Here is a 10,869-nt window from a genome sequence, read left to right on the forward strand (position 1 = left end):
AACCCTGGCCTACCAGAGATGGGTGGAGAGGAGCCTGCTCTACTTGCTATGTCCTCCTGTGAGCAGGACTACACAACACCTCAGGCAGATGAGTGAAATATTTGAGGAGCAACTTCATGTATCATGGTAGAGGAGATTATCTCCCTGAATTCAGGACCTTCCCCCCGCCCCCCGGGAAATCTGAGTGATAAGGAAAAGAATTGCTTGTGTTCTACCTACTTGTTTTCTTGTTTTGTTTCGAGTGAAACTTTTATACTTAATATTTTTAGAACTGATTACCTCCTGGTGACACAGAATGTTGTCACGGCATATAGAACCTCACATTCTGCTTTTTCTTCTTTTAATTTTTGTGTTTTTGTGCCAGTGCTAGGGTTTGAATTCAGGATCTCTAACTCTTCCTTAGCCTTTTTTCCCTCCACCCTGAGTTTCTACCACTTGAATCGCAGCTCCACTTCCCATTTCATGCTTTTTTTTTGGTCAGTTGTGGGACTTGAACTCAGGGCTGGGCACTGTCCCTGTGCTTTTTCCATTCAAGCCATGGTGCCACTTCTGGTTTTCTGGTGCTTAATTGGAGATGAGTCTCATAGACTTTCCTGCCCAGGCTGGCTTTGAGTCTCACTCCTCAGATCTGAGCCTCTTGAGTAGCTAGGATTACAGGTGTAAGCCACTGGTACATGGCCTGTTTTCCTTTTTTATTCACTTTTTCATTGGAATGTCTTCCTTTTTTCTTTTTTGCCAGTCCTGGGGCTTGAACTCACCACCTGGGCACTGTCCCTGAGCTTCTTTAGCTCAAGGCTAGTGCTCTATCACTTGAATCACAGCACCACTTTTGGCTTTTTTGTGTATATGATACTGGAAAAAAAATAAGGGCTTCATGCATGCTAGGCAAGCACTTTACCACTCAGCCACATTCCCAGCCCTGGAAAGTTTTCCTGTGTAGGCATCCATGAAAAAAAAAAAATGGTGCCAGAAAATGTAGAAGAAAAATGTACAAATAATTTCAACAAATGTCAGGGCTGGGAAGGTGGCTCAGTGATAGAGTGCTTGCCTTGCATGCCTGAGGCCCTGGGTTCGATTCCTCAGCACCACACACGCAAAAAGGAAAAGCCGGAAATGGTGCTGTGGCTCAAGTGGTAGAGCACTAGCCTTGAGCTGAAGAGCTGAGAGACAGTGCCTAGGCCCAGAGTTCAAGTCCCCACAACCGGACCCCAAAAAAGAAAAAAATTCAACAAATGTCAACTTCTCAATTAGTATGAAACATTCTTGACAAATATGGCCACAGCATAGGTACCCCATCTTCCAAAGAGATTATAAATGAAAACAGCCTTTTTCTGCACAAGAATAATTTAACCCTACTTATAAAACCCTTTTTGAATCAATAAATATTGACATACCATTTTTTTTCCAGCAGCTTGATTTTCTGCTATAGGTTTAGTGCTCAGTGTTGACCTGACCAAAAAAAAAAAAGTTTTCCATCTTGATACAGGAGCATCTTTGGAGAGTAACTCTGAGCATGCATCTCCTTGGCCATTAGTCTCCCTCTAGAAAGTAGGAATTGGACTCCAATAGGAGGATCTCCAGTGGGAAGGTGTGGTTACTGGTCCAAATACCCACATAGCTCTTAGTGGAACCACACCACAGGCTTGACAAAACCACATCTTCAGGTAGGAAAGTGAGTTACAGCAGTGTCAAAGGTAGGAGTCAGCAGATCTAGGTGAGCCCTAGAATCCAGTCCCCAGTGTGGTGATCCAGATGTTTTGCCCTGCAGTGCTAGGATCAGAACTCAGGGATTTGTAAATACTAGGCAAGTATTCTGCTATTGGGTTGCATCCACAGCCCCCAGGTTTTTTATTGTTGTTTTTATTTTTTCTTTTTCCTTCTTTCTTTCTCTTTCCCTCTCTCTTTCTTTCATTCATTCTTTCTCTTTCTGTCATGGCCTTGAACTCAAGGCCTGTGCACTGTCCCTGAGCTCTTCATGCTCAAGGCTAGCACTTAATTGTGGAGAAATTGGAGATAAGAGTGTCCTGGACTATCTTACACAAGCAGGCTTTGAACTGTGATCCTCAAATCTCAGCCTCCTCAATAATTAGAATTACACACTAGTACTGTGCCCCAGATTTATTTGTTTTGGGGGTTTTGTCAGTCGTGGGGCTTGGGCACTGTCCCTCAGCTCTCAGCTCAAGGCTAGCACTCTACCACTTGAACCACAGCGCCACTTCCTTTCGTGTTTTTTTGTTTTTGTTTTTATTTGTTTCTGAGTGGTTTATTGGAGATGAGTCTCATAGACTTTCCTGCCCAGGCTGGCTTTGAACCGAGATCCTCAGATCTCAGCCTCTTGTGTAAATAGGATTACAGATGTGAGCTACCAACACCCAGCTCCAGATGTGGTCTTTTTTTTTTTTTTAGACCCCTCTGCTCCAGAAATTAGAAGACTGGATCTGGCTGACTGCAAGGCTGAGAGCAAGCCTCAATTAGGCTTTTTTTTTTTTAGGGGGGGAAAGGAGGGCGACGGCCCTGGGCTTGAACACTGGGCCTGGGCACTGTCCCTGAGCCTCTTTGTGCTCAAAGCTATCGTTCTACCCCTTGAGCCTCAGTAACACTTCTGGCTTTTTCTGTGATTCATTAGAGATAGGAGTCTCATGGTCCTGCCCAGGTTGGTTTCAAACTGGGATCTTCAGATCTCAGTTTCTTGGGTAGGATTGCAAGCATGAGCCACCCTCTCCCCCTCCCCTGCTTCAATCTGGTTTTTTATGAGGCAGGTTGGGACTGCACTCTCATACCCAAAGGAGAAAGGAATTTTAAATAAGCTGTTCTGGCCCCACTGGGAACCAATAAACTTTTTGCTGCACCAGATTGCCACCTGCTGGCCATACATTGCTATCACAGCCAAATAGGAACACCCCTTGGTAAAACTTTTTTGTTGGTGGTGGTCAAGGGGCTTGAACTCTGGGCCCAAGCCCTGTCCCTGAGTTCTTCAGTTCAAGTCTAGCACTCTACCACCTGAGCCACAGAGCCACTTCCAGTTTTCTGGTGGTTAATTGGAGATAAGAGTCTCACGGGCCCTTTCTGCCTCCGCTGCCGCCATGGCGCCCGTGAAAAAGCTTGTGGTGAAGGGGGGCAAAAAAAAAAGAAGCAGGTTCTGAAGTTCACCCTGGACTGCACTCCCCCTGTAGAAGATGGAATCATGGATGCTGCCAATTTTGAGCAGTTTCTCCAAGAGAGAATCAAGGTGAACGAGAAAGCTGGAAATCTTGGTGGAGGAGTGGTCACCATCGAGAGAAGCAAAAGCAAGATCACTGTAACCTCTGAGGTGCCTTTCTCCAAAAGGTATTTGAAATATCTCACCAAAAAATATTTGAAGAAGAATAATCTACGTGATTGGTTACGCGTAGTTGCTAACAGCAAAGAGAGTTATGAATTACGTTACTTCCAGATTAACCAGGACGAAGAAGAGGAGGAAGACAAGGATTAAAATTCATTTATCTGGAATATTTTGTATGAGTTCTTGAATAAAACTTGGGAACCTCCCCCCCCCAAAAAAAAGAGTCTCACGGACTTTCCTGCCTGGGCTGGCTTTGAACTGCGATCCTCAGATCTCAGCCTCCTGAGTAGCTAGGATTACAGGCGAGAGCCACCAGTGCCCGGCTGGTCAAACCTCTTCATAACCTTAAATGAGCAGTAGGGCTTCAGTGGAGACTCTAGAGCTAAATCCAGATCATGAGACAGAATCAACAATGCCCTGGGTTAAGTGCTAGGGGAGGAGGTGGGTACAGATATGGAGAAAGGTCTAGAAGAAATGAGAAGAGGGTAGGGGTTAGACTAGGTAGGCCTCATTAAGTTTGAATTTTGTGCTAAGGGAAAGAGAAATCCAGCAGAATGAGAGGAAGGTGTTAGTAAGATCCTTCTGGCCTTTGTCAGGAGAAAGCAACAGGATAGTCTGAGAGGAGGCAGATTCAATTTGCAAATCATTTCAGTATCAAAGATGAGAGCAGCTGCTGGCATAGATTACAGGGTGGCTGTGAAGGATGGAGGGGGAAATGGTCTGAGAAATATTCAGGAAGTAAGACTGATTAGGTTTGATAGAAGCCAAATCTCAATGTTGGGCACCTATGACTCACACCTGTGATCCCAGCTACTACAGGAGGATGAGATCTAAGGATCATAGTTAAGAGACAGCTTGAGCAGACAAATCCAAGAGACTCATCTCCACTTAGCCAGCAAAATGCCAGAACTAGAGGTAGAACTAAAGTGGTAGAGCACTAGACTTGAGAGTGAAAAGGCTAAGCAAGAGAGTAAGGCCCTGAGTTCAAGCTGCAATGCTGGCACACACATATATACATGCATACACAAAGGAGGAAGGATAAATGCACTTACTAGCTGGGCACTAGTGGCTCACACCTGTAAAACTAACTACTCAGGAGGCTGAAACCTAAGGATCCTAGGTAAAAGCCAGTTAATCAGCAAAAAGCCAGAAGTAGAGTTGTGGCTCAAGTGATAGAACACCAGTCTTCAGTGAAAAAAAAGCTAAGGGATAGCACTCTGGCTGAGTTCAAGCCCCAGTACCAGCATGCATGTGCATACACACACACACACCACACACACATTAAAAGAAAAAAAGCAGAGGATGCGCTATGTGCCAAGAACTAATCCACCTGCTTGGAAATATAGTATTGTAAGCATGTCAGGGGGGAAAAAAGGTGGGGGAGGGACTCTACTTTTCTCAAGGCCTATTTCTGTCTGATATGGAAGGGTAAAGAAGAGGTGGTAGGAAATAAGCAAATAAGAAAAATATCAGAAGTGGAATATGAACCATCTAGAGAACGAAAAAGAGTAATAGTGACTCTCTGAAGCTGGGTGCTGGTGGCTCATGACTATAATCCTGGCTACTCAGGAAGCTGAGATCTATGGACCACAGTTCAAAACCAGCTCTAGACAGTAAGACTCTCATCTCCAGTTAACCACCTAAAAACAGGATGTGGAGCTGTGGCTTAAAGTGGTAGAGCTAGCCTTGAGCAAAAAGCTGAGGGATAGCACCCGTTCCTTGAGTTCAAGCCCCATGACCACCAAACAAAACAAAACAAAACAAAATAGTGAAGCTGGGTGCTGGTGGCTCACACCTGTAATCCTAGCTATCAAGAGGCTGAGATCTGAGGATTGTGGTTCAAAGCCAGCCTGGGCAGGAAAGTCCATGAGACTCTTATCTCCAATAAACCACTCAGAAAACTAATAGTGGTGCTGTGGCTCAAGTGGTAGAGCATTGGCCTTGAGCTAAAGAGCTCAGGAACAGTGCCCAGGCCCAGAGTTCAAGCCCCACGACAGACAAAAAAAAAAAAAAAAAAAAAAGTGACTCTCAAGCTGGGTCCCAGTGGCTCCCACCTATAATCCTAGCTACTCAGGAGGCTGAGATCTGAGGATCACAGTTTGAAACCAGTCTGGGTAGAAAAGTCCATGACATTCTTACTTCCCATTAATCACCAAAAGATGGAAGTGGAATTGTAACTCAAGTGGTAGGATGCTAGCCTTCAGCACAAAAGTTCAAGCCCCAGAAGAGCTCAGTTCCTACAGACAGAACATACAAATTAAACGTGGTGAGGTGGGGTGTGGTTTCTTTGTCTGACTGGGCCTCGCCTAAGCTCATAGCAAGAACTAAATTAGGCATAGGAACATTAGTGCAGGCCTGGCCTTGAGCACACACAGTATTCGTGGACTCTCCTATCAGAAAGGACTCTTCATGTCCTTAGCTGTCACTTCTAGATCCAAGTCAAGGCCCAGACCCCAATGTAATTCCTTCTGCTCCCCAAGCCCTAGTTGTGAGCCCATCTCATTTCATTAAGACAGAAATGGGCACTCAGTCTCCATTTGCCAAAGAGGACTATGCGAACCAACAGCCACATCCAACAAAAACAAACACCACAGGTTATGAGGAATGTATCACTTTTATTTCTTTGGTTTTGTTTGGTTTGGTTTCCAACTTTACTCTTAGAAAATGCAAACAGTCCCTTCCTGCCCACTTTGTGCCTCTTAAAGATCAGACTTTGAGAAGAGGCTCAGCACAACCCCCCAGCAGGGACCAGGCCTGAACCTGTGATCTCATGTGCCTCACCACTTTCCTTTTAGGCCATCGACATTCTTTCTAAACTCTGTTCCTCTTGCTGAGCCTGCCACCCAAACTGGCACCAAAAATGTTCCTCTGAAAATATCTGGTAGAGGGTGCCACTCCCCAAAGAAACTGAAGGCGTATTCTGCCTAATGGGACAGATGGCCAGAATATTCCTCTTTCCCAGGAAAAGTAGAAAGCAGCCTTAGCTAGCCATATTTCTCTATCCCCTCACCCAAACATACAGCTGCCCACACTGGTGAGGGAGCCCAGGCAATCCGCTTGAATCAAAACAAAGAAACTAAAACACAACTATAAAAACAGAACCAGCCAACAACCAAAGACAACACCAGTGCTCTTGTAGCAAGAGACCAGGTGATTGATTTTCTGGCTCTTTTCTGTCCTAGAGCCAGGAAATAACACAAGCATGCGCTCCAAGTCACTGTAGCCAAAGGGCACAGTGGCCAAGCCAGGAAACAAGTCCCAAACTAGTCCCCGCCCTCTTGCTTTCAGCCCCTTTTAGCATCCCAGAGTCAGCCATCCACAAGGGTAAGGCCTTCATAAAGGGCTCGCTTCCACATGTAGTAGGTAGAGCGGGCAGTGAGGGGGAAGAGGGCGCTGAACTCCTTGTAGGAGGGGAAGCTCTTGGACTGGAAGCGCTTCTGCAAGAAGAGCTTCGCCTGGGCCTTGAATGTTGTGGTGGGGACGTCCACCACCAGCAACTGGCTATTCTCCACACCCACTGCTGCCACCACAGGCTGGCTGGACAGGGAATGGCTATGGGGCTCAACCGGGGCCATGGCGCCCTCTCTGGAAGGCCATCCTCCCTGAGTTTCCTCTGGATCCTTTTCTAAGGAAGCCCCCACTGCCGGGGTTCCTCCCGGCAGGGCTGTCACCTTCCCAACAGCCTCCTTCTCCTGCTGCTTCTCCTCAGCCTCCTGCTTCCCAGTGCCCACACATGGAGTTGGCACCTGGGGCTTGGCCAGGGCTCTGGGCCAGCCCCGGGCAAGACTCTTCCAGACCCAAAAGGTAGAGGGTGCCAGATGAGGGTAACGGAGACGGAAGCGACAGAAGGGCAGATACCCACTCAGCACCTGCTTGCGGGCAGCCTCGCGCAGGCGTTTCTGCCAACGTGACAGGGACCTCCAGGGGGACGGGAGCTCTCGGGGAGCAGGGGGCCCCTTATCTGTGGCTTTTTCCACCGTCTCTGCCACCTCATCCTTCCAAGGGGGCAGAGTCTCTTTCCCCACAGACACTGGTTGGGGAGCCAGGGGGACTTCCACAAGCGGTTCTGGCTTGAAACTGGGGTTCTTCCGGAGGGCCTTCCGCCGCCAGTTGTAGTAGGTGGATCTGGAGATGCCAGGGAACCTGCTTTTGAAGCAGCGATAGGGCACCATTGTGTTCAGGGCGATGCAGCGCTCCAGGTAGGACTTGGCCTGTTGCATTAAGACCATTCCTGGGCTGGATCCGGCGGGGGGAGAGCACTCTGGCCCCTTGGTGGCTTTCTCCCCTAGCAACTTCGCCATGGCTGTCACCTCCCTAGGAGCAGGGTCCAGGGCAGGGTCTGCAGCTGAGCCCAGCAGCTCGTGCTTCCAGGCATAGTAGGTAGAGCGGGAGATCTCGGGGAACATCTGGAGAAACTGCTGCAGAGGCACGAGGCACCCGGCCCGATGGAAACTGTCCTGTAAGAAGTGCTTGGCCGAAAAGCGGGTGGCCACCTTCTGCCGGTGCTCCTGGGACTGCCGGCGCCAGCGGTAGAAGGTGCTCTTGGTGACATGGTGGTGCTCCCCCAGGTGAGAGTAGCTGAGGCCAGGCTGATAGGTGAGCAGTTCCAGGGTCTTGGCTGGTGGTGGCAGCTGGGCCAGCGAGGGAGGACCCGGTGCAGGGTGAGGAGCACCATCCACCTCCACCTCCTCCAGTCCCACCACGGGGGCAAAGTACTGATGGCGGAAGAGATGGCTGGTGAGGGGCTGGCCAGCCCACATGATGTGCAGCGTGGCCGGCATGTGGCCACAGCGGCGTGGTCGGATGACCCGGTTAAAGTAAGGTCGGATTTTGAGGTTGCGCATGGGGTAGATAGAGTAGATGTTGCGCTGAAGGACAGAGGCCAGGGCGTACAAATGCCACACGTTGGAGAAACTGCTGGGGAAGCAGGTGGCCTTGACATCTGCATCGAAGATGGCCTCCAGTGTGGCAGGAGGCAGGCTGGTCATCTCGGGGGACTCCTCTGAGCACAGGGAGTAGCGCACGGCCTGTAACATCACTTTGGAGTCGATCATGCCCTGCAGGTAATACTGCCTGTGGAGCAGCATCTCCACCACAGTGCGGGCCCGCAGCTCCAGGCTGAGGCCCGTGTCCCCCCACAGGAGCGTGCTGGCCGCTTCAAACAGCAGACTGCCACCACCCTGGCACACCAGGGGCAGCATATTCCGGGGGGCATCTTCTGGGTACAGGCTCAGAGCCACAGAATCTACCTCCAGCACTTGGAGCCCCAGGCTCTCCTTCCGGCCACTGGGAAGGGTGAAGGAAGACAAGACCCGCTTGGCCTCCAGTGCAGCAGTCACAAGACCCTCCAGACCCTGGGAGTCCACGGCTTCCTGCAGCTCCCGTAGCACCTGCTGTATCAGCTCATCGCGAGAAGTCATCCTGAAAGGGCAAAGGGCAGAGGTCAGAATAAAGTATCCACATGATATACACACCCCCAGCATTGGTGCCGTGTCCACTCCTACACTTTCTCCATTGCAGGTAACGGCTAACTAACTGCCTTCTTGAGTTTGTTTAGGTGCTCAGGGTTATGAAGGAGAGAATGGTCTCATTTCTGGAACCTGGCTTTAAATCTTGGTTCTGATGTTAGCTTCAAACAACAACTTAACCTCTAGTGTTCTGCTTCATCTAACGTAAAATGAGAATAGACATATATAACCTACCTTAGAGAGTCATTATAGGCATTAAGAGAAATAATGCAGAGAAGATATACATAGACACACCTGCACATACACGCGCACACACAAACACACATACAGTTACTTGCTGAACCTAGCTGGGCATGGGTAGCTCACATTTGTAATCCTAGCTAGTCAGGAAAGCTAAGACTGAGGATCACAGTTCAAAACCAGCCCAGGAAGGAAAGTCCACGAGACTCTTAACTTTATTTAACCAGCAAAAAGCCAGAAGTAGAGCTATGGTTCAAGAGGTAGAACACTAGCCTTGAATGAAAAAAGCTAAGGGACAGTGCCAAGGCCCTCAGCTCAAGCTCCCTCCTCCCCCCTCCCCACAACAAAAAGAATGTTCTTAACACTGGATGCAGTGGCCCATTCCTACAATCCCAGCTACCAAGGAGATCAGGTAGATCACAGATGGGGGCTAGCCTGGAGAGGGGGGGCAAAAAGTTATGGGGACCTGGTCATGGCTCCAGCTACTTGGGAGCCTGTACATAAGGGCATTATTGCCCGGGGCTAGGCCCAGGCAATAACTCAAGAAAAATAACAAAGCATACAAAGGGCAAGGGGTTGAGCTCTGCTTAACAAGTGCAAGGCTTAGAGTTCAAAACCCTCACAAGCAAACAGGGGGGTGTCAGGGGGAGGGGAAAAGTGTGTGTTCTTAGAACAGTGAAGATGATCTATTTTACTCAATCATGACCATTAAGTGTCTCCTCTGTATTGGGAGAGCACACAGAGCACCGGCTGCATACTGAGCAGGATGCATGTCTCAGTTGGACCATTGTTTGCATGTGTGATGAATTAGCTGCTTTTAGCATGGAATACCATCTTCACTTTAGAGAAAGACTGACACAAACATTTTCTCCAAAATGAATAAAGTGAGCCTGTCACTTCAAGGAAGATAACTGTATTCGCTGCCCATGAGAAATTTGGAAGTTTCATTTGGAATTCTGAATTAGGAAAGTAGGCACATTTGCATGCAGCTGCAGTCTCAGACACTCAGGAAGCTAAAGTGGAAAGGTTGCTTCAAGCTCATGAGTCCACAACCTGGGAACAGTTAGATCCCATCTCAAAAACAATCAGTTTTCAGAAAACGTTGTTTCCACTACAGTAAGCTTGATAGCTTCCCAATACTGACAAATCCCTGGTGAGATCGATGGTGACATTACTGAATGTGGTGTCTCCACATTTCCATGGACTCACTTGCTACATCACTCAATGAACTGTACTTCTCAAATAACAGGTAGTAGTATTATATGGTTATTCACAATGGTAAAAGATCTATTCACAGTATAAAAGGAACTAGGCACCAGAGGCTCACACTTGTAATCCTAGTTCCTCAGGAGGCTGAGATTTGAGAATCATGGTTTGAACCAAGCTCAGGCAGGGAAGTCCATCAGACTCTTATCTCTAATTAACCACCAAAAAGCACCAGCCTTGAGGGAAAAAAAAAAAAAAAAGCTAAGGGGCAGGTGCCCAGTAGCAGCACAAAAGAAAAAGCTGTATGTAGTGGCACAGGCTTTGTAAACCTGGCACGGGGAGGCAGAAGATTGAGTTCAAGGCCAACCTGAGGTTATACATGGAGATTGTATCTCAGCAAATAAATAACCAAAAAGTAGGCACAAAAACTAAAAAAATTAAAATAAAAAAAAATCTCATGAGCCAGGCACTGGTGGCTCACACCTGTGGCTACCGGTGGCTACTCAGGAGGCTGAAATCTGAGAATAGTGGTTCAAAGACAGCCCAGGCAGGCCTTAAGGTCAATAAAACAGACAAAAAAAGCTGGAACTAGATTTGCAGTTCAAGTGGTAGAGCACTAACCTTGAACAAAAA

The 10,869-nt window shown here is 48.1% G+C and overlaps 1 protein-coding gene and 1 pseudogene across 2 annotated transcripts; one reads left to right on the forward strand and one right to left on the reverse strand.

The window, feature by feature from the left end:
- The first annotated feature begins 3,083 nt into the window (after positions 1 to 3,083).
- On the forward strand, positions 3,084 to 3,524 carry LOC138805897 (large ribosomal subunit protein eL22 pseudogene; annotated as a pseudogene). Its single transcript, XR_011365673.1, has one exon. The product of XR_011365673.1 is annotated as a large ribosomal subunit protein eL22 pseudogene (transcript).
- Positions 3,525 to 6,630: 3,106 nt separating this feature from the next.
- Vrtn (vertebrae development associated) lies at positions 6,631 to 8,742 on the reverse strand. Its single transcript, XM_069991300.1, has one exon. It carries the CDS (start codon positions 8,740 to 8,742, stop codon positions 6,631 to 6,633), a length of 2,112 nt encoding a protein of 703 aa, XP_069847401.1.
- Between the last annotated feature and the right edge of the window lie 2,127 nt (positions 8,743 to 10,869).

The sequence above is a fragment of the Dipodomys merriami genome, unplaced genomic scaffold (assembly GCF_024711535.1).
Source record: "Dipodomys merriami isolate MVZ:Mamm:240054 unplaced genomic scaffold, mDipMer1.0.p SCAF_1, whole genome shotgun sequence".
Lineage (NCBI taxonomy): Eukaryota > Metazoa > Chordata > Mammalia > Rodentia > Heteromyidae > Dipodomys > Dipodomys merriami.